Genomic DNA, 23,060 nt, shown 5'->3' with positions numbered 1-23,060 from the left:
CAGTCTGATCGGTTTCTTTTATTCCAGTATTATTCATCCAAAACCAAGTTGTATGGCTTCTAAAGCCTTCCTTGCTAATAATGTGGGTATTTGGTTTTTGAGCCTGGTGTACAGGCAAATCATTGTCCATGCCGTACAGAGATCGCTGTGTAAAAACCACCATCAGGTAGCTGGGAGAGACGAGCAGCGTGTGGGAGGAGTGGGGTGGAACAACAAACGATGGGATGCCCTCTCCCAGATGAGTTTGTGCAGTTTTTTGCAGGTGGCGGCAGTTGTCTTCACCCAGCACTTGCTCTGAGCTATTGGCATGGATGTGTTGCAGCAAAAGGGGAATTTGAAGAGTGAGAAAAATACCTCTCTGGATTTCCTGAGTGAGGATTCTTTTTCTGATGGGAGCAAGTAGGTTACTGGTATTGCAGGTGCAACAGAAACAGGATTTGCCTTTGTGGTAAGGTGACAAGACACAGGTAGGCTGGGGGGCAGGTGCTGAAGAGCCCTGACATGCGAGGCAAGGAGTTAATGTAGCATAGGGAAAGCAGGGAATCTGATCGGGAGGAAAAGTTTGGGGGGTGGAATTTAATTGGAATGATCCTGAGTGGGACCAGTAAGCACGTCTTGGGCCGTAGGAGGTAGCTGGTGTTGAGGAACGTTACAAGACAATTGGAGAAGGATTCGTGGCAAGTAGGAGCGAAGGTCCTGCACCAAGCGGGGAACTTCGTCAGTACAAGCCACAGTGTGGCCGAGCTCTCAGCAGTACGCATGCTTCTGCCCTGTGGAAATGTTTTTTGTCTTTTGTGTCTCGATATCACTAATCATCCTGACCTGCTGTAGAACAGAGCAAGTGTTCAGGATTGTGTGGAACCTAGAAGAAATTGAGAGACGAAGTTTATAAATGTTAAAGTTCATAAGTAATGGTTTGGAGAGTTGGAATTCACTGTTAGCATACTGTGAAAATTAATTAGTGTGGATTGACAGTGCAGCCTTTGAAAGAGAAACTTGGATGGATTTATCTGCAGGAATCTCCTGTAAATGAGTGTCACTGTCTACAAGACAAAGACTTATGTGTTTAAGCAGCGCTACTGTGTAATGTCTTGTTCTCTGGTTTGTTCATTCTGCAGATGGCATTGATGTCTCATGTATGTGGCTGCAAAGTGGAAAGCTGTACTTAAGCAAAATAAAGAGTAGGAGGGTATGGAAGGGGTGAACAGCAGCCTTTGTCACACTCCAAGATACAGAAATGTGCAGCTCCAGTAACGCTTTTGTCTGGGAGGATGGGGTGGAGGTGTAAAGCGCTCTGGAGGGCTGTCCTCAGAAATATCTCCTTTAAACATGTCCGAGCTTCAGCTGTCATGTTCTGCCCTACCACGATGCTGGTAGCAGTGATGTTTGTCCTGCATTTCTCCGGGAGCAGATAAACACAGCTGTCCTGCAGCACGTGGGTAGAGAAATCAGCTGATGGGTCACAAATCCTTGTCCCGATACTGCTGTGTACCTGCTTCAGCTTTGCCTCCTGCCAGCTGAGTTTCTAGGAGCTTACACCTTTATACGTGAATATACCTTTACACAGTTAAAAATGAGCCAAACCAGCAAAAAGTGGAATTCTGGTCACCGTCCTCGTTCCTTTGCTGCTCTCAGCTCCTCTTTGGGCAGCATCTGGCTCGGTGACTCTGAACGGTGAATTGTGGTCCACGTCGGCTCTGGCTGCGGTCGTTTCCCCAAAGGGGCATCGTGTCCCTGGTTCCCGGTGCTGGCGTTCGTGACGCCCTGTTGAAAAGGTGCATTCATTCTTTGAGGGCTGCCTGCCAGGCGCTTCTTGTCTGGAAGCCAAACCCCAACCACGAGCCTGGATTTTCTGTGGCAGTGGTGGTCTCTGCTGGTTTCCTGAAGAAGGTTTACTCTCGGCGTGACGCGGGGCTGCTAAACAGCTTACGCTTGGCAGGGTGAAGGGGACCGGGCTGCGGGAATTCGTCTTTTCCTTATTGGTTCATGGGCAGGTCAAGTGGTTTTCAGTTCTCTCCTGGTGTAAGCGGCTTTTACTCCGTGCCGCCTCCTGCTGCCTGCTAGCCCATTTCCAGCACATCCAGTCACTGGCACTGGCTTTGCTGCCTGACCTTCAAGCCCCGTGTTGATTTATTCCTCGGGAGCTTGAGTTCTGCTTGGGACAAGGAAGTGACAGAGCACGTGAGGTGCTGGTGAGTTGGCAGCAAAGTTGTCGTTTCTCTCCTCCTGGCCTGCCTATCGGCATAAAATGAGCGTGGAGCGAAATTTAACTTGAATGGTGGGTCACTGACATGAATTGGTGTTGATAATTTTAGAAGGCTAAAGGTCTAAGCTAGCTCACCTCAAAGCTCGAAGCATCCAGGGATTTCAGTAGAGTCTTGACCCTAATCTAATTAGAGTGGCAGTGGGAAAGTGAGGAGTCCTAGAAAACCCTGAGTGGATTAAGAGGTTGAAACCTGAAAAATGCTCTAACTGCAGTGTGTTTTAGCTAAATTGTCTGGTGCTGGACTGTTCAGGCAAAGCCCTAAACATAGTGAGTTAATTTGCAGGGAAATAATTTAATCTGCTGCAATGCCAGACTTGTTTTAATTCCTGTTTGGAATACTCAGTCTGCCTTCACCTGTGATCACTGTTTGATGATAAAGTTCTTGGTGTGGATTATTTTCTTACTGTCAACTCTGAAGAGTAAAAAGACCAATGTAAGAGTATAGCAGTCAGCTGTGAGCAAAGCAGAAATCCTGTGTGTTGGATGTAAAAATAAACATCCCAGCTATATGTGCCTTTTGATCTATTCAGGCAGGATGAGGAAAGCCATTATTCAAGTAATACGGTTCAGCCTGCTGCTACTTACTCTTCTCTGCTTTCTTTCACCAGATGAGCTGAATCTGACCAGAGCAGCAGGTATTTTCTAAGGATTTGGTGCTTTGGGACAATTCCAGGAGGAATTGTCCCTCTTACTGAGAGACGGGCTGGAGCTGACGAGCTAAGTCGCATCCAAATTTCCTGTCAGCCCAGTATGTTTCCTCATTGTCAATTCCAGTTTTAATTGAGCCGTAGGGTAATAACAAGAATGCATATTATTTCAAGTGAACATATAGATTACCTTTGCTTTATTTTATATTGTGCAGACTGCTGAAAAGAGACCCAGCATTTATGACCTGTACTGTATTCCTGTTGGAAGACAATGTCTGCTCAATCATTGCTTAGCCATGTGGGAAGCTTGTGGGTTTCTGGTTTTGTTTTTTTTAAATGTTCCCCAACAGCCCCTTGGAGAAGAAAAAGCCTGGCCCTCAGGGCTGCATTGGAAAACTTAGCTTGGGTCATTGTGCCTGCAAGATTTTAACTGTGCTCCTGCGGTTCTCTCCGGTTCATGCGAAGGGTTGCAGTTGGAGCCAATTCTGAAATGACCAAAATGCACGACGCAGTAGTACCGGCTGCTGAAAGAGTAATTTTTGCAGGCTGATTCTGCTGAGTCACTGGCTAATATTCCTGAACAAACGCAAGAGCGGTTCAGAAAACACTGGAAAATGGCTCTTAAGCTTTTGGGAGCCAAAGTCCCTGAGTTAGACAGCAAGGGAACTCGTGGCGAAGCTCAGCAATGTTAACCTCAGAGGTGAGAGGGGCAAGCGTGTTTGCCGTGTTGACAACCCTTTTACTGTGTGGGTAGACTGGGAAGGGAGGAGCAGGAAGTAGAAAAGAATTTGGCCAAGACCTAATAGCCCTGATAGGGGGATGAGGTGGTTATTAATAGCCTGGGATTTCGACGGAGAAAGCAATTTTAATGAAAATATAGAAAGCTTGCGTAGTTATTGACCTAGCCGCTGTTCCCATGGAGTTTGATATCTTTTTGCTCCTATGATGGGGATCTAGGGGAAAAGGAAGAATTTTCCCTAGCTTTTATCATTTCCCTAGGCTTTCCTTGTATTGTTGTAGCACATTGACATTGTGCTAAAATAAATCCTCAGTGCTCACATGCATGCGTGAATAAATGACATTGAATTCAAGGGGAGGACTTGTCTATAAGCAGATGAAGGCGAGTATGGAACTGCTTCTGAAATCCAGAGTGGGTTCCCAAAACAATGTTACGGTAAAGTGCATATTAGCTCTTTTCCGGACCTCTTAACTGCATATATCTCAGCACGTCACTGTAAATTTTGTCTCGTGATGAGGTGCATAAGGAACAGATGAGAAGTATCTTGAACCAAACGCCTTGAATCTGTGAGTATCTTTGGGCAGTATAGACAGGAGAGCGTGTGGCTGTTTATTCTGCTATATCCTGACTTAATTGAATGTTTGACTGTTAAGCTATGTGATACCTGTAAGCATCTGTGTTTTGATAAATAAACTGCATTCATCCTCTGTCAGTAACATCCTTTTCTCTTCTTCCACCAACACTGATGTTTCTAAAGTGCTTTTCAAATACCTGCTAGTGAAGAAAGCTTGGTCATGCAGTGGTTGTATCATATCATCTCGGTCTTGCTTGTGCCCTCTCCTAAAGTTTGAAAATCCGGGATTAGCTGCTTGTATATAACAGTGTACAAATACATGGGTGTCCGCGAAGGTGTGCGGTGCGTATTGACGTGCGTACAAAACCGGGTGTCAGTAGCAAAAGCCTGGATAACCCCTCACCGTTTATCTCTAGGACAGAGTGCAGTCTGTGATGCACATGTTTGTTCGTTCAGCCCTCTTCCCCCAGCTTTATCGGTATCTGTGCTATTTATTCAAATGTATTCTTTGTACTTATCTGGGGAGATGAGCACATCACACAGCTTTCTCGGTTTTATGAGAGTTTCAGTAACAAGTTAGTACAGGGTGTTTGTTAAGTTTCTAAGTCACACAAAAAGAACACGCTGCCAGCAACATCTTCTCATTTCTGAGTCTCTTCCAGCACAGGCAGGTCTGCTGAGAATATAGGAAAGCTTACATACGGCCCCCTCCAAGCCCACAGTCTTGTGGGGAGATGACTCAAGTGTTGCAGGTATCCAAACAATTGCTAATCTGGGCATACGCTGTTCTCTTGAGAAAGTCTGGAGAGTTTTGGAGCAGTGGAGTTTTGTTTTGTTCTCCGAATTTCTCCTGGACAACCGTACTTGATCTGACAAGAGTATTTTATAAAATAGTGTATAGCTTGGAACAAAATTGCGTGCCCCGTACCTTTAACACTTGCGTCTGATAACATTTGCCTTCTCTTTCTGGTGGTCTTCAAATTTAAAATATTAAAGCATATGTGCAAGCGTTCTCTTGTAGTCAAACACTTGTGTTAACTTTGCAAAAACATTTCATCCTACGGTTTTATAATCGCTATCAAAGAGAATGAGACCTTATTATCCTTCTGCTGTCCACTTGACCCTCTCTGGTTTTGTGGCGTGCGATTGTTTGAATAACCATAAACCATAAAATAACCATATTGATATACCGGTACAGGTTTGGGAGCTTTAAATGGGCTTGGTACTTCCTGCATTCACAGGCAGGGGTGTATATGCCTGAGATAAAAGCATGGATGTCTTAGCCCAGTATAGCATTGCAAAGTGTTACTGTCTAATTCCTTTATCCCAACAAACAGGACAGCAACACCAGGGTGTTGGCCTGAACACTTGGGTGTGCCCTGGCAGACGAATGACATACCACAGAGGAGTGACCGCATCGGCTTAATCCTAAATGAGTCTCTCCTAGACACTGTACCGACACCATCGGAACAAATCATCTGGCTGTGCAAGTTGCTTTGCAGTATTGCAGAGCAAAATACTCCTCCGGCCTCTGCGCTAACAACACTTCGTATTTAGCACAGCTGTGTAAAAAGAAAAGAAATAATCCACGCGCTGAAATCAGGCTGTCGTGTTGCTTTGATCTATTAACTGTTAATTATTACACTCCCGCTTTTGGAGAGCTGTTGCTAAAGATGTTGTTTTTGTTGAACGGAGGCGCTGGGCACAGCGATGCTCCTGCGTCGAGTAGGAGCCAAACCAGCCCAGCGTGACTGTTCTGCCATGTCCTGACTTAGCTGAATAGCTGACTGTTAAGCTACGTGATATCTGTAAGCGTCTGTTTTGATAAATAATCGTTCGGTTTACTGTCAGTAAATACTACGAGGTGTGAGATTAATATTTCACAGTGGCTCAGTATCTGTGTTTTGCTTTCACTTGTTAACTGCTAGGTCTGCGCTTCTTTTCACAGTTCAGCTTTCAACTGAATTACAAAGAAGTTTTGCTGTCTCCAGTCTTTTTTTTTTTTTTTTTTTTTCTTCCTCCCTTTGTTTTCCATGTTCTCTTTGTTTTAAATGTAGATAACCAATAAGGTGTCTTTTATTCCTGTTACAGAATTTTCTCTTTCCTGGATGTGGTCACTCTGTGTCGTTGTGCTCAAGTTTCCAGGGTAAGAACCTTCCTCCTTGCTGGTGGATTTTAACAGTTGATTGGATTTGGGTGACAATCCACTCGCTCCAGCCTTCCCTAGCATGTCAAACCGGGAGGATTTGTACCAGGGAGCTTTGTGCAACTCAACTATTGTTATTTAGCGTCCCGTATTAACGCCGTGATACCAGAAACTTCTGACGGCACCAGTGAAGGGGGGCTCAAAGCCTGAATACCGCTTTGCCAGTGTCCCGGGCCCTGTTGCTGACTTTTTGCCCAAGAACTCTCCAGCCAGCCTGGGTTTGTACAGGAGGCCTGTGCTGATGAAAATACTAAGCTTGGATGAGTCTAAAATGGCATCTTGGGGGTTTTGGTGGGGATATAGAAGTTTTGATTCACAAAGATGCAGCGCAATCAATGAAAGTTTACTTTCCTACTTGGATGTAGTTGAAGTAAGCGTAAGTAGCTCATAGTTTTTGTGGGCTTCAGCTAATGAAATCCAGCTTGGATTATTCGCTTGGAAAAATCCTCCAACTGCAGGACCAGTTATTAGAGCTACCAGATTTGTTCAGATACTTTATCCTGCCGGTATCTAAGACACACGGAGGAAGCGTTACTACAGCAGGAGAGGGAAGTGGGTTACACGGGACGGTGTTTGTAGTGGTGCGTTCACCGTACTGGCTGAGCTGGTGCTGAGTGGCACCCGTAGAAAACCGATCAATCCTGGGTTCAAACTTGAGCCATAACTTGTTTCATTATTCAGAGTACATAAGAATAAAAAAGACCATGCTTAAACATTTTTAATTGCATTGAAAATATCCTGTGTGATGCCTAGGCATTACGGTTATCATCCCAAGTTTTCTGAATGACATAGGTCTTCTAGTGAAAGATCTTCCAGCTGAAATTCACTTCTCCAGCAGAACAATATTGACCAAAATGGGCTGTCAAAAGAAGATACTTGCCAATGTCAAGGTGTACTTCCATTTTTGTCCCTTGCTCCTGTACACAGTCCGCGGGGCATCAGAGAACATATTATTCATTATGTGACACAGCACGTATTGTAAAGGACTGAAGTATCTGCATGGAGCTACAGAAAGGCAATGTAATGTTGCCTACATTGCACATTAAAATATGCTGTGTTTATAACTTGCATCTACTGATGCATTTCTTTTCCACTGGAGCTATTACTTTTATCATGGCGATAACTAGACCTTAAAACAGATATCAGCGATGAGATTTAAAATGCAGAACATCGATTAATGCCACAGTTCTGTCAGCTGTTCTAAGTCTATACGTGGCTTGCACAAGAACTAGGATATTGGGATGGAGATGTAGGTTAGTGCATGTAATAGATGTAGTATAAAAATATGCCTGCATACATATACATGCACTCTTTCATAATGATGGACTCATGGTTATTATGAGATCTGGTTGTTTACTTTGATTATGTAATTAAAGCTTCAAGTATAGTACTGTGTTGACAACCTTTTTCATTCATTAAGGGCAGAATTGCTAACTTTCAGTTCCTGGTTCTCATTTGTAGCATGAACCACATGAGATTTTGTTGGTTTGTTTAAAAAAACCAAACCAAACACTTAAGTCAGTGGTAGTAAACACTGTCCCTCTGGCAGTGGTGCATAGTTCTCAGGTAAGAGCTGGATGCTTTATCTGGACAGCTTGCAAAGCTTTGAATTTCTCCATCGGTGGGATGCAGCACCCCCTTGAACATCTCTTTCTGCTGGAGGCAAGAGAGAGGGGTGTGCAAGGTGATGGCCTCTCCCACCACGTATGGGATCTCGCCGCATAGTCCTCCACGCCCTCAGGCAAGCTGCGCTTCTCTTGTCAGCGTAGATGCCTGGTGTAGGGTCTCCCCTGGGGCTCGCCCGTGTCCTGGTATCCTTCATGTTGGTCCCGCTAGCGTCCTCCAAAGGCGTTGGTTTAGCCGGTGATGCTGCGGAGGGGACTGAGATTCCAGCCAGGACTGCGAAGACGCCCACGCTCCAGCGCTGCCTGGTGCCGTGGGCTCAGCACCCGTGCCTCCCGTGGGAGCAGAAGTGGCTGGGCACCGCGGGCTTGCCCGCTTTGGGGGCTTGCCCGCTTTGGGGGCTTGCCCGCTTTGGGGGCTTGCCCGGAGCGGGCCGTGTAGCTGAGGGCACTCCTCTCCGAGCAGGCGATTCTGGTAACTGCACGGTTGGCTGTAATTACTTGTTGCTTTTACATCTGAGACGGAATGTTGTTTCTGAAAGGACCAAATTGTAACTAGGTCCTCACTGGCATGTGGGGGGTTTTTTTTTGGTTTTGGTTGGTGGTTTGTTGTTTTTTTTTTTTTTCTTCATATTAACAACACATTTACATTTTTTTCCCCAATAAAGGCATGGAATGTTCTGGCCCTGGATGGCAGTAACTGGCAGCGAATTGACCTGTTTAATTTCCAGACGGATATTCAGGTATAATTAAATGACATACAAACCCATTTTTCTTGTTAAAAATGTAATTACAGCCTAGAATGGCTTAATACTCCCAGCGTAACCCTTTTTACCTTCCCTAGAGATAGGAACCATTAATTTCAGTTCTTCTTAGCTTCAGGGAGTCTTTAAAGCCTTGGCAATCCATTCAGCTTTTGAAAATGGACAGAATTAGATATCTGTATCAGTACTTAAAGGTAGTAATAGAAGGAAAGTATTTTTGTGTGTGTTCTGAAAACAAAAATAAGTAGAATAGGTATGTTCTTGTGGAAGACTGCTGCTTCTGTATAGCAGAATTTAGGCTACTTTTTCCTTTCGCTGAAATGTTAACACAGCACTGACTTACGCCATTAAGACTGACTGTCTTTTGAAACATGGCCTGCAATATGTCTGTCCTTTCCTGTCTGTCTTTTCATATCAAAAATTGAAACGTAAGTGAAGATGACTCAGGGGGGCAAGGTCAAAATTGTTCCTAAAAGATGCAGCTTTGGAAATGCTTCATTGTAGCTGTTCTAAATCTGTTAGATGCGGGCTACTCGGCGCTGATAGGAACGGATGCTGTTGTCGTGCTGTTCTTAAAATTGCATTAATCAGGAAAAGGGACGAGGGAAAAAAACAACCCTTAAGTTTCTTATCAGGATGTTATATCCTCTTTAAAACATGTTGGAGGAGGGAGCTAGGGAGTTGTATCATTTTAACTCATTGTAGACGGAGGCATAAGCCGGATGATGACTGCAGACTCACACCTTGCGGGAACTGGTGGGAAATACACACGTTGTGGAGGAAAGAGTTAAAATAATCTCCTTCTGCCAGCTGTGTAGCTAAGCAGCTGAGACGCGCAGATAAAGGAACAGGCCTGTGATACTGTGACTCTGCGTGCTTGCAGCGGTCCAAGTGGCCTGAGACTTGAAGGAAGTAAATGGTGTGATTTTTGTTCTTGATAATAAATATTTTATCTCTTAACGTGCCTTGAAAGTTCTGGGCCCGTGTAATTATTTACTTTCACGGAGGTAGAGCAAAGTTATCCGTGGTGCCTGGTCTGTGGAGGTAGCGGGAAACGTGGACAGAGCTGCTCAGCCTTGCTGCTGTCGCTGGTCTGTGGAGGAGGGAGGGAGGCAGGAGTGCTGTGAATACAAACTAGGCTCTTTGCATTCTTGAGTGGTTTTTGCATGGTTTTAATGTCTCTTTGTTCTCTAGCACCGCTCTATACATCAAATACATGTTCTTGCATAAGCACGGACTTCCCCTTTTAAAACAAAATGCTTGAATATGTTGCACCTCACCTGAAAGTACCTGCTAGACTTTCTGATGTCCTAAACGTTGTTTGCTTTAAAGGAATGTAAATCCATCAGTTGATGTCAATTCTATATACAAACGTGTTTGAATCCTCTAATTCAAGCATATGAATTCATCGGCTTGCTAGGGGAGTTTCAAAAACGGACTTTTCAGATTTTCTAGCCCTTCCACGCGGCTGCGCGGGTTGAGCCGCAGTCTCTGTGGGCCTGCGGCCAGGGCAGCGTTGAGCAGCACGCTGCCGCTCCAGAGCTGCTCCTGTGGCCCCGAAAGCAAGTGGCCAGATGTCACCAGAAGCTCGTGCAGAGATCTAGCTAAGCTGGTGTCCCTTTTTTGATTGCAGTATTGTGGTTGTACTGAGCTGGATAATTGATTTTTTTTTTTTTTTTTCCCCCCACTGGAAAAGGACCATAGAAGAATATCTTCATCATTATAGAGCTCTTAAATGCCAACTAGTACTTGAAGAACCGAGTGAAGTTCCTGTTCCGTCATGAACAACCACGTAGACTAAAGTAGAGGGGCAGGTTTTTGAATTTCTGGACACTGATACAAATATTCTCTCAATGGTTTTTGCACCTTGTTCGCAGTGAGGAATAGCTGGGTAAATGCTAGCTTATAGTGGGGTCTCTGGAGGCTTCCATTAGTTACAAATTTGAAATTTAAAAAGCATTTTCTAGATCTCTTGAACACAAATGCTTAAATCCCTTTTTCTGTGAGAATAAAACTCGTGGGCTGGTTCTGCCTCATCTCTGTTTTGAATAGAAATCTAAGCATATCCATTTATAGTACATTGACTGTACGTATTTGTAAATCTTACTGCTCATGTTGTAGCAATGGCATTGGTGCTTTCATCTTTCTTGGGTAGTCTGTATCGATGTGTGGGAGCTCTGAACTGGCCGAAATTCCTCAGTCATGAGCCTGAATGGCTTTCAGTAATTGTTCCCTGTCTCTCCATCTTCAGAAGCTGAATAATTCTCCCTCTCCCTGCCTTAGATTATTATCAAGGTGTTTTTGTTTTCCTAGCACTCTTGTACCTAGAATAACAGACTGTTGTTAATCTGCAAAACTTGAATTCAACTTTTTGAATGATCAGGTGACTTTTGGATTTTAATGTAATTCTTTCTGTCTCCGACAGGGCCGGGTAGTTGAGAATATTTCTAAAAGATGTGGGGGTTTCTTGCGGCAGTTAAGCCTGCGTGGCTGTCAAGAAGTGGGAGACAATGCATTAAGGTAGTGGTACGGCTTCTTTCTGCTCTTAAATGTGGTGTAAAGAACGATTCGGTTTCTACAACCACAGAGGATTGGAATAATTTATGAACGCTTCGGAAACAAGTTCTTTAGCCTGTGTGTCTAACTTAAAACATCGAAAGCGGTAACATACAAGCCTTTTTAATTTACCATTTTTTAACTTCATGCAGTAGCCATTTTTCTCAATTCTTGTTAAAATAATGCCAGCTGTTGCTACAGGCTAAGTAGTAATTGGCACTGAATTAGAAGCTTTTGCCTTTAGGCTGGGAAATCCCAAGGCAAGATACGGAACAACATAAATAATGTATTTTATTTATTTATTTACTCATTATTTATTTATGTATTCATTTTGTTTGAGACAATGTTGTAAAATTGTATCTGATGTGTTATGGTTAAAACAAATGCTGTTAAAAAAACCCAAACAAACTGGAAGTTAAATATTGCCTGAAAAATACTGCTTTCCTTTTCCTTTAATAAAGGACATTTGCCCAGAACTGCAGAAATATTGAAGTATTGAACCTAAATGGCTGTACCAAGATCACAGATGCGTGAGTAACGTTCTCATCTCCGTTTGCCCTGTCTTCCCCTTTTCTGTGTGCACCGTGTTACATTCTCCATCCCTTTTTTTTTTTTTTTCTTTTTAAGGGAAGGCCAGGCTTGTGCGTGCGGTAGATAATACAGTGCATGTCATATGAAATGTATATGACTTTGAATAAATCTGTTGCATGAGTGTGTCTTGTATGTTCTCTTTCAGTACGTGTACCAGCCTCGGTAAGTTCTGCTCTAAACTCAGGCACCTTGATTTGGCTTCCTGCATTTCCATAACCAACCTGTCTCTGAAAGCACTGAGGTAGGAGTCAACAACATTGACTTTTGCCAGTTGTTTCCAGATAGTCTGATCCACCATTGCCCCATGTGTCTCTTGTGCCTTGGAGGAGACTGATGTAGGCTGACATAGGCTGAGGTGTAACTGTGATTAGAATTCAGGCCTTCCCCAGCAGAGCTCAGCATTCGCACGTTGTGCCTCCTCGTTTGCCGAGGCAGAGGAGGACGACTCGGTTAAAAGCTGCACTTGACCTTTTTTGTATCTGTCCTAATAGTTATTAGCAGTAGAAGAAGAATTATATTCTATTAAAAGTCTTGGAGGAGGGATTTCTGGGGAGACTAAAGTCTTAGTCTGCCTTTTTAAAATGCTCATTTACTAACAGTCAACTTCTTTATTGTAAGTGTACCATTGCGTATTTAGCAGTTGTTTACGTAGCTAGAAGGTGAACACCAGCATGTGACTTATTTGTCTTTTTAAACTGCTTAGGAGACATATAACTGCTTAAATGTGCTAAGTGGAATTTCCAAGTAATCTAGAAAAGGAAGGGATAGACAGACATTGGTGGGAAGATATTGGGACAGAGAAAAGGAGGCAAAAAAACCCACTAAAGGTAACAGTAGAGGCCACGCTATTAAAAAAAAAATTCAAGCGATATACCAGTGGAATAAAAGAAAATACAGGAAAGCTGTATCACAGGGGGAAAGAATACTGGAGGGTGAATCTAAACACCAGAAGAAAACACAGATTTGAAAGAACAAATGAATGATTAAATTATTTCTGTAGCTACATGAAAATACTTTGAGCCTGGTTTTTCCTTCCCTTGAGGGTCTTCATCCTTGTCTCTAATTTCACGTGGTCAAATTTGTGCTGCAGCTATCTTAAATACATGATAGCATGTATCTCTCTTCCTAATTACAAATTACGCTTGAGTGTTACTCCTGCTGGCAGCTATTTGCAAATGCAAAGTTACACCTGGAAAGATAGAAGCAGCATGGCAGGAATCAGCCCTATCTGTGGTTTTTGTTGAGGGTGGTTTGGCTGTATTTAGATCCAGAAAGCCCATAGTGTCTGTCCTTGTTTAGGAGCGGGGAGGCGTCCAAAATGGGATAAATCGGTGGTCTTCTACCCTACTAACACCCTGCTTTAGAGCTCCTGATACTGCCTCTGGAGAGCTCTTCGCATCTGGAGATGGTGTTTGACAAACGTGTCCCCCGCGGGTGTGTGGGGCGGTGCGGGTGTACATCTGCGCTCACGTGGGTTCCAGAAATGGGAATTTCCTAGATTCTGGCTTGAAGCAGGATTTCTTTCCAAAACAAAACCAAGCTTCCCACGCTTTTCCTTTCACCTCCAAAGCGAGGGATGCCCACTGCTGGAACAGCTGAATATCTCCTGGTGCGACCAAGTGACTAAGGATGGCATCCAGGCTCTGGTGAGAGGCTGTGGTGGACTCAAAGCCCTGTCTCTGAAAGGCTGCACGCAGGTATGGCTCTATGGAGAGTGCTCAAATTAAATAATAACAGCTGGCTTATTTCTGCTGTAACTGAAAGTAGGGGGATGAAGTATCGTGGATTTTTCTGTTTCCAGAAATGTTACGTTACTGGAATTACTCACAATGTGTCTGTTGGAGATTAACTGCTTTTATTGAAATTCTTTAATAGCTTTGAGCTCAGCATGAATAGTGGGACAGTGAACAAATTGCATATCTAGCTGTAGAATCATTCTTCTTTTTTCCCCGTCGGGAACACATTGAGCAAACTTTCTTAAAGAGGAGATAACTTTGTTATTCATGGCTAGACCCATCAGTTTCTGAAGGCTCGGAAAATTATAGAAAGCACGACTGTACTTTCGTCAGCGCTGGTGATAGAATTTCCTCTACGTGTCGTTTGGATCTTCTAGTTAGTCAAAGAGAGTCACCGTGTATGTGACTCCTTGACAAGATCTCTGCAGCCAGGCAGGAGCACAGCACTATTCCCTCAAGTATATCATACAGCTCTTGAGCTATAACAGTATATTTTGAAGAGGCTGCAGAGACTGCGATGCTTGTACTTTGGAATATATAAATGGTGCACTAACTCTTACAGCCGAAAGGGGTTTTTTTGCCCCCTTGTTATACTTTTTGTTATTTAGACTAACTCCCTTCAATCTTTCTTTACTGTCTTACCTGGTGAATCCTTGAAAAGTTGAATGTGTTAAATACTTCACTGTATTACAACTTTACTAAGGAGTTACATCAATTATGAACCAGGGTATGGGGAACATCAGCCTTGAGCATTACTCTTTTAATGAACAAGAGCTCCTTGCAAAGCTATTTCACAAAGAATGTTGGGACTAAGTAGAAAAAAAAAAAAAAAAAAGGAGTTAAGTGGGCTGGGGTCTTTCTAATGCAGACAGATAGGCTAGAAAGGAGCAAATGCGTATCTCGGAATCTTGTCCTTGAAAAAGGAGAGTAAAACTGAACCTGCAGGATTTGAAACCTGTGACCCAGAGACTCCTGAGAGTTTTAAGAGCCTCGAGGTAGACCTGGAAATGATCTCTGATCTGTTAGGTCCTTGTACCCGAACGCTGACAGTGCTTATTTGTTTTGGATTTGGTTTTTTTCCTTGGGCATAGGGATTCCTTAAGTATGAGTCAATAAGTGCCATTTTTGTCTACTGTGTATAGATAAACAGCTATATGTTTTTATTTTGCAAAAAGCATATTTCTCCTGTGCATGGACACAGAAAGTCCTGAGAGCTTGTTATGGTAAGCGAAGCAATAATACACTGGTTATGTGCACAAAGCAGTGATACCCTTGTGCGCGCAAGCAAGCCCAGCTGTAAGGGCTATAGTCAGTAGTTTTTCTAAATTTATACTGCTGTTGGATTTTTAATATGTGAGATGGGTTTACATGGCTGTAAAAATGGCTTGATTAAAGATAGAACAATCTCAGCCTATTTTGAGAATTCGGGTCACAGAAACAGCTTGAGTTTCTAGTAATTTATGGAGTCTTGAGTAATATTGATGGCAATACATCCTTGTTATCAATTACTTGCCATCTGTTCTTACAGATTTAAGAATAGTGGACTTTTTTGTCATCAGAAAGCAACCTGGATATGTTTGTGCTCCTCACATTGAAATAAGACCTTTTTTGAGTTCCAGTATTGCAATATAAAACGGTGTTACTTACAGGTCCTCACTAGTGAAGCATTTCCTTAATTCCTGTAAATAGTTTCTGATTTCACTACTTGCTTTGTTAATTATGTATGTTTGATCAGATCAGCTTTTCTTTAAATCAGTAACTCAGTGTTGTGGGTCTTTGAACTCTGTTCCTGAGACTGGGTTAAAAAAAAAAAAAAAGGCAAAAAAAAAAAAGGCATGCAGTTATTGCTGTGTATTTTGAGATTGCAGTGCATTGCCCTCCTCCCCCATAGCTATCCAAACCACAGATGCTTTATTGTTCTCAAAGCTTTATTTTGAAGACTGCTTCAAGTATTAACAGGTTGCTTCTGTCTCTAAATTTTTTCTTTCCGTCTTGAGGATGAAGCTCTGAAATACATTGGTGCACACTGTCCTGAACTGGTGACTTTAAACCTCCAAACATGCTTAGTAAGTAAAGCTTCCTATGATTTCCTAACTCAGCCATTGTTGTGCATTTAGAGGCCGTCCCTAAGCAGAACCATGCAGAACGTACTCCATCCCAGAAACGTCATCATCTGTGCAGACAGGGCAATTGTAAATTTACGAGACTTTTAAAAATAGTTGATGAAAAACAGCTTTTTGGTAGCATTCAGTAATGTTGAATAAGCCCCCAAAACGGCGTCATAGCATTCACTTTATCAGAATTGTTTGTCTCTTTGCCCTGCCCATGGGGCTTCTAAACTCATTTCCAGGACTAGTTGGAAAAATTCTTTCCGTCAGGCTGGAGTGTTTGTGTGGTGATCTAGCCAGGCGGTTCCTCCGGTCTCTTTATGAAATTGAACCAAGAAGTGCAGTTTCCCTGCACAGAAGGGCTGTAAACCCATTATTCTGCAGTGCCAAAAATGTATATTTATGCCAAAAGAGAAATTGGAACGGGCTCTTTGTACATACCTTCGTGCAGTGAGTCTGATGCAGTCGGGAACTGGGCAGTCTCTTCCACAGAAGTGGGCAAGGCCTTTGGGGGCTGCAGGGCTGTCCTTTCCCGGTCCCGTTTGAGGAGTGGCTTTACCAGTTACTGGACTGGCTAGGGACTGGTGCCCATCCATCCGAGACTGGGTGCTTGCAAAGGAGGAGCTGGACTGTTAGCAAGTTCCAGACCTGCGTCTGGCGTCTAGGGGAGAGGCAGGAAGGGGAGAGGCAAGCAGGTGGAAGGGAGAAGAAAACTGATAAGGTTCTTGATCTCCTGAACTGAAAATACCAAGTTCTCCTCAGTTTCTGTTTCATCTCACTCCAGCGCTGGGGCTTACCAGCCCACAGACTTGCTGTTTGCTATTTTAAAAGCAGCAGTGCCAGTCCCTAGGTTGGTGCTTTTCTGTGGCAATTGAGCCTGGCTGCCTCTGAAAAATCCAGAACCGAAGAACTGAGGGAGGCTTAACCTGCTCCTCCAGCATGCACACGGCCTCTGCCACTTGTTGTCCTTTTTCCCTCATCCCGCTGCGTGCGCTGCTCTTGATCCCGTGCGGCTCCTCGACGCGGCCACGCCGCGTCCCAGCCCTTTGTGCTCATGCGGGGAAGCATCTGGAGCAGATTTGTGCGCTGTTGCCAGCCCAGATTTGTGAGCAGAGCACGCGGGGCTGGACGGACCCTGTGTGTCCGGGGACGCAGCGGGTTGATGGAGCTGGGGTGCCACGGGGTGAATTTAACGTGATCTGGGCTGTAAGCCCGTCTCTCGCAGCTTAGGTTTTGGTCCCAAACCACCAAAGTGTTATTTTTAAAAGGCTGTTTGTGAAAACAACCTGCTGCTTATTTTGTGGGTAACTCTGACTGTTAGGCACTTTTTCCCCTGAGCTTCAGCCAAGAAAGTCTTAACAAGCGAGGGCTGCAGAGGAAGGCAGGGGACTGAGTCTAGGCCTGCAGCTACCGTGCCTTCCCCCGTCGCTCACGTGGCCCAAGCTCAGAAACATTTCCGTGCATGTGGAATCACTTTCCGAATGTTTACAAGTCACTTCAGTGTGGCTTATCCTGTTTCGGCTGCTCCAGTGAAATATTTGAGCGCATTTTTGGGTTGAAAGAAGCATAACTTGGCCTCAGTGAAGTGCCCGGTTGGAAGTCTGAGAAGGAAAATATGCAGTGCCTTGCACCTCCACCTACGTTGTTATGGCTTGTGATGGTGTTATTGTTTTTCTTGTAGCAAATAACAGATGATGGTCTCATTACAATATGCAGAGGATGCCACAAGTTACAATCCTTGTGTGCTTCAGGCTGCTCTAACATTACAGATGCCGTCTTGAACGCCCTGGGACAGAACTGCCCACGGCTTAGGTAAGTTTTCATGCAGAGTTACCTGAGCTCCAGTGACCCACTGCATGTTGACCAAAGGCTCTTGGTGACACGGTCGTGTAATATTTGAGCCATTTTAGACTCTAATGTCTTTCTGAAAGTGCGCTTTTTATCACTGAGCTTTTTCCAGGCGTTTGCTGGGGGAAGGTCGTCGTTTTACCCAAACTTCTGGTTTCTAAACTTGTGCGAGTGAAACAGTGGTAAAAGAGCTCCGTGCCGTGGTGGTGTGCACTGCCAATAGACTCGCTTAGTAGCAGTTCTGTTCTTCTATTTCTGTTCTTCTATGAAAAACAGTTAAGGTTAGGTTCATTTTGTATTGGGAACTGAAAACACATTTAAACAACATTGTTTCCTCTTGACATGTGACATTAACAGGGTTTTCATGATGATTTTGTAGCAGACAAAATTTGTGCTAACTTTCACTCTGCTTGACAGAGTGGGCTTCCAGTGACATCTCTGCAGGTGTTTCCTTTATTTTTTTAAGACCTTTTTTTTTATTAGGACAAGTTTCTTCAGGAAGACTTCACTATAATTCAGAAAATGGCCAGGTGCAGAAAGAAGAGACAGTTTCATTATCTGATATCTGTAACAGCTGAGTGGCCTGTTTTAAATGGCATAAAATACATGCCTTCGGGGGGGGGGGGGGGAACCCACAACTGTTTTCTGTGAGAAGCTCATTTAAAGAATTATGGGTACAAAGTGCAGCATACAAGTGTATGGAAACCAGTTGTGAAAGAGGAAGGTAAAACATGGTTTTGGTTCCAAATGGCTCCTGTGTTTATGTTCAGCTGCAGCTTTACAGTATTAAGCTCCATACGGTAAAATGCATAACGCGCTTTAGGCAAGTTGGCTTTCTTTTCTGTAAAGGTGGATAAATACGTTAATGTTGCGAAGCAAACCCCTGTAGAGCTGCGGTAACTGTCTGCCAGCAAGTTTATCTGTTATCACAGAAGCAAGCAGTTCGCCTCTTAGAAGACTTCAGACGCTTCTGTCGTGGCATTAAATATTTATTCTTTTCATGCCCATCTGCCAGGTTGTCGTGTATTACACCCTTTTTCACAACAGGATCTGTATTTTGGGTGGAAGGCAGAGGAGATTGCTTGGGGAGGTTGTGGAGTGTCCAGCAGTGAAGGTTTTTAAGAGCACCTTAGTCCAACATGTGTCAGATTAGACCTCCCTGCCTCGTAGCAGGGCACGGGCTGGATGACCCTTGGAGTTCCCTTTTAGCCTGACTTCTTTTTTTCTTTCCCTGTGACCTACACTCAGGTATAGAGGGGTGGATACTCTGTGCAAATTATCCTCTCAGAGAACACAGCCTAAACCAGGTCAAACTTTTCTGGGTTGCTGGAAGCTTTTAATGAAATACTCTGAAAAGCAAAATGACTCCACCATGGTTATTATAAATTCTTTCTGTGCAGAATATTAGAAGTTGCAAGGTGTTCTCAACTAACAGATGTGGGCTTTACCACTCTAGCTAGGGTAAGTGCTCGTTTCCACTTTTTCATCAAGTATCTTTGCTTTCCTTTCATGATAGATATGAACAAACAGTGGCTTTCTCTTGAATGTAGATTTTTGTAATGCTTTGGATGTCGACGTTTGAGTGGGAGCTAAGTTACAAAAATTAAGTTGTATGTAATTTTTGGCATTGTCCTGACCCACACATCTAGGAGAATGTGCATCCAAACTACTTGAAATGTTAAGTACTTGAGAGTTATGAACTTTACCGTTTGTTTTTTCTAGATTAATCTGTGTTCTATACAACTGACCCTAAATTTAACCTCCTTTACTTTCTATGAATAAAAAACCTCGGTGCCTTTAAATGAGTGAAATTGCTAGATTGCCTTTACTATATTTGGTAGCGTTCGTAAAGAAGCAGCAAACTTCCCTTTCCCTCATGATGTTTCATGGAAGAAAAACCTTCATTTTTAAAAAGGACTGGCTTATTGTAGTTGTGTTTATATTTGCTGTCTGAACTTTGAACGCACAAACTAAGTGCAATCTTTTGTTTGTTCCTAGAACTGCCACGAGCTTGAAAAAATGGACCTGGAAGAGTGCGTCCAGGTAGGAGGTGCCACCTCTGGCTGTTACTTTTTTTAGCACAGTCACAGCAGCGTGGAAAGATTGTGAAAAAGTAGATTGTCTCTAAATCAGAACTTGATTTAGAATCCTGAGCAAGAAGATCGGGTGTATTTGGATAAGAAAACATTACTTTTGCGGTTTGGTCCTTTGTTCATATTTCATAGTAATGAATGCTACTGTAAATAATAAAAGAAATCTTTCATAAGAATAGATGTGTCCTGAAGGTCATGTAATAGATGTGTGAATTGTGACCCTTGACACAAGATAAAGTCCCAGAGTGAGATCTCTGTGTGTAAGGCAAGGGAAGGTTTGTGAGAGATAGATAGATATATATATATATATATGTATCTATATATATCTCTTGCTAGAAATAATGGAAGTTAGCTCTGTTTTGAAAAAACATAGCCAGATTGTTTGAACAGCAATGATTTTATAAAGGACACGGCAACAACTTGAAATAAAGCTGGGGTGCCCGTGCTACCCTGAGCCTTCCTCAAAGGCAGTGGGATGTAATGAGGCTGTTATTGTTGAGTCTCTTATAACCCTGTGCTGCAGCTGTCTTCGTTAGTTTTAAGGAGGTCTCTTATATGTGACTACGCACTGTTCTGTAGGGTATGTGCCATAAGGTGATAACCATTTCAAGGTAGCATTTACAGGGGAAAATAGTTGAATTTACTCAAGAGTCCATGAAAAATCTCTAACCCAAAGGATAGATTTGAAATCGATTCAGATACAGACAGTGGAGATAATAGGATTTTGCTTCCTGCCAAGAGAACAGCGTGACCCCAGTATTCTGTACTTCCTGATGTTTACAGGGCAGAAATTCAGGAGATCACAAGCGGAAATTACGGTAGTCCAGACAGGAAGTGATTTAAAGTTAACCCAAAAAAGGAAGAAGAAAAATTGGGCTGTGTCCTTGGACTGACTGCATTGAACAAAGACAGCCCAGCAAGTTCCCTTCTGAATGCTTTTAGATTAGAAAGCCATTGTGTTGAGTCTCTTTCTTCCTGAAGAATAAAGAGGAACGATTCAGCAGTCCACCAAGCTGTTGGAAGGGGATTTGGACACCTCTTGTACTTTCAGAGACAAACATTTAGGAGACATTGGGGTGTTGAAGAGGTCTTCTCACTTGCTTCTATTAACTGGGAGCTTATTTCATGAGAGCTACTTAAGGAAGCTCAAAAAACCCAATACCTGTGTCTTAGCAGTCCTTTAAGGACATGAGTTGATTTCTGTAAGGGAGTGGAAGAATCTGTACATCTGAAACTTGGTCACACAGGAGATGAGTTCCTGTGGGGAACGCTGTCAGGGATTAGGCAAAAGTTTGCAGTTTTTCCTTTGTAGGGGGGAAAAAAAGTCCTTGTGCAGAGCACCCAGCATGAAAGGGCTTTTTCTTTTTTTCTTTTTCAGATAACAGACAGTACACTAATCCAGCTTTCCATACACTGTCCACGGCTTCAGGCTCTGGTGAGTATTACAAGTGAGACCTTTCAGCATTTTCTTTTTATAAACAAAGGGATTTTAAGCACTGCCCATGGGGATTTGTGTCTCTGACTTCATAGACGTGTTGCGAAGGCTTGGAAGAATTCGGCTAGAAACTTGACCCTGAAGAACCTATTGTCCCTCCCCTACTGCTAGCATTAATCATATGCCAGGCACCCACAGCTGCCTGAAAATTAATTATAGGACACTGGATTCTCCTGGTACCAGCCTCTGGCTGTCCTCAGCAAACCTAGCAGAATCTGTCTACAGACTGGGCTGTCAGTCCATCCATGGGAGAGGAGACCGCAGCTCTTCTCACCTGTAGTATGGAGCTGGGCAGCTGAGACCTGGAAAGCCTTGCTGGCTCTGGAAAGCAATGCTCCTCTTGGTCTAAATTTCTGGGAATTTAGTCTCGGCCTCCTCTGCGTCCCTGTGTGTATTGCTCCGTCGTCATCATGAGAAAACCTGTCCTGGGAGGTGGGGGGATACAGTCAGTGGGTTCTCCTGTGCAGCCATCTGTTCTGCACGCTGTGCCTGTCAACACAGCAACAGGCTGATGCTGTCTCCTAATTCAAGCCCCACTTCCTTCTCGAGAACTTTTAAGATGCAGCCCCTCCAAAAAATGCACCAAGTAGGTGACATTGTATTTCTGCTGGTTCTTAGACCCAGTGACAAGGTCCTTCCTGTGATGTGTAAAGCCACAGATTTTACAAATGTAGTTTCTTCGATAGCAGAGGTATTTGCTCCATTTCTGTGCCGTCCTGGCCCCGTTGGTCTCCGTTCAGCAGCTGCCTTTCCCATTGTGCTTTGGCTATGGGTTTTCCCCTTGCAGGCACATTGGTCGTTGGAGGCCCCCAGAGCCCGGCGCCTGGAGCGCAGCAGTGGCTCCGGTGCAAGGAGGGAGTATAGACCCGTCCAAAAAACCAGTGTGGCAAACCAGTCCAAACCTGTGAAATGTGGGCCATCTTCTCTCTCATCCCACAGTGTCCCCCGGCAGGGTGTTGGCTTCTGTGTGCCGATAGCAGAGGCTGCTAACTTGCTGTGTTTTGGATGTAGAGTTTGTCCCACTGTGAGCTGATCACGGACGACGGGATTCGTCACTTGGGAAACGGCGCCTGCGCACACGATCGCTTGGAGGTGATCGAGCTGGACAACTGCCCTTTGATCACGGATGCCTCCCTGGAGCACCTGAAAAGCTGCCACAGCTTGAAGAGGATAGAACTGTACGACTGTCAGCAAATCACGCGGGCAGGGATCAAGAGACTCAAGGTAAAAAAAAAAAAAAAACCAACACTGCTAAGGCTATGACTTGAACGCTTTATCCGGTGGGAGGAGGGGGGGGGCTGAGGTTTCAGATTCCTCACAATCTGGTGCTTATTCTTAAAAGTATTGTGAGAACCATCATCTATGAAATTAATAGCTGTCCTGCACTCAGCAGATTGGATGGGGATGAATGGTAGCTGGTAGGGAAGAGAGATAATTGCTGTGTTCACTGAGTAGTAGCAGAAAGGAACAGAGGAGACCCAGCGTGCAAGCGCTCATTTTACAAGCACTCGTACACGACGGCGCTCTCCTAAACGTGGGACCGCGAGTTAGTGCCACAGCAAAGGTGTAGAATGGCACCTCCTCTCGACGACTTTATATGCTCGGCGTAGATTGCAGTGCACTTTATACTGACACCTCCCATATAAATAACTCCAGCTAATCCTGTAATAAAGCCAGGCTGTTGTAGGGAGGCTGCGTGTCCCTGCGAGTGCGACAGAGCCGGGGCTGCTCTGTCGCTGGCTGCTGGGCGTCTGAGGCACTCCGTGTCCCAGTGATTTCCCTCCTGCGTCTATTCCTCCATTTGTAAAAGAGGTG

General features: G+C 44.0%; 2 protein-coding genes across 4 annotated transcripts in view; both read left to right on the top strand.

Moving 5' to 3' along the window:
• Positions 1-23,060, top strand: part of MED1 (mediator complex subunit 1) — an 86,094-nt gene that overhangs the window by 36,610 nt on the left and 26,424 nt on the right. The window lies entirely within an intron of this gene.
• FBXL20 (F-box and leucine rich repeat protein 20) overlaps positions 1-23,060 on the top strand; it is a 44,251-nt gene that overhangs the window by 18,186 nt on the left and 3,005 nt on the right. For 2 of the 3 annotated variants that reach the window (XR_012831714.1, XM_075722600.1), the window contains exons 3-14: positions 6,318-6,372; positions 8,723-8,797; positions 11,244-11,338; positions 11,836-11,904; positions 12,111-12,206; positions 13,536-13,662; positions 15,699-15,767; positions 17,491-17,621; positions 19,058-19,118; positions 19,656-19,700; positions 21,129-21,185; positions 22,257-22,469. Coding sequence is in view for 2 of the 3 variants with exons in the window: in XM_075722600.1 (XP_075578715.1) it covers positions 6,318-6,372; positions 8,723-8,797; positions 11,244-11,338; positions 11,836-11,904; positions 12,111-12,206; positions 13,536-13,662; positions 15,699-15,767; positions 17,491-17,621; positions 19,058-19,118; positions 19,656-19,700; positions 21,129-21,185; positions 22,257-22,469 (1,093 nt within the window). In the remaining variant the exon portion in view is untranslated. Of the gene's footprint in view, positions 1-6,317; positions 6,373-8,722; positions 8,798-11,243; positions 11,339-11,835; positions 11,905-12,110; positions 12,207-13,535; positions 13,663-15,692; positions 15,768-17,490; positions 17,622-19,057; positions 19,119-19,655; positions 19,701-21,128; positions 21,186-22,256; positions 22,470-23,060 lie in introns of all 3 variants that reach the window. The other variant, XM_075722602.1, reaches the window with a different exon arrangement.

The sequence above is a fragment of the Pelecanus crispus genome, chromosome 18 (genome assembly GCF_030463565.1).
Source record: "Pelecanus crispus isolate bPelCri1 chromosome 18, bPelCri1.pri, whole genome shotgun sequence".
In the NCBI taxonomy this organism is placed as follows: Eukaryota; Metazoa; Chordata; class Aves; order Pelecaniformes; family Pelecanidae; genus Pelecanus; species Pelecanus crispus.
Note: the sequence above shows the minus strand (reverse complement) of the source record. Positions and strands in the feature narration are given on the sequence as shown.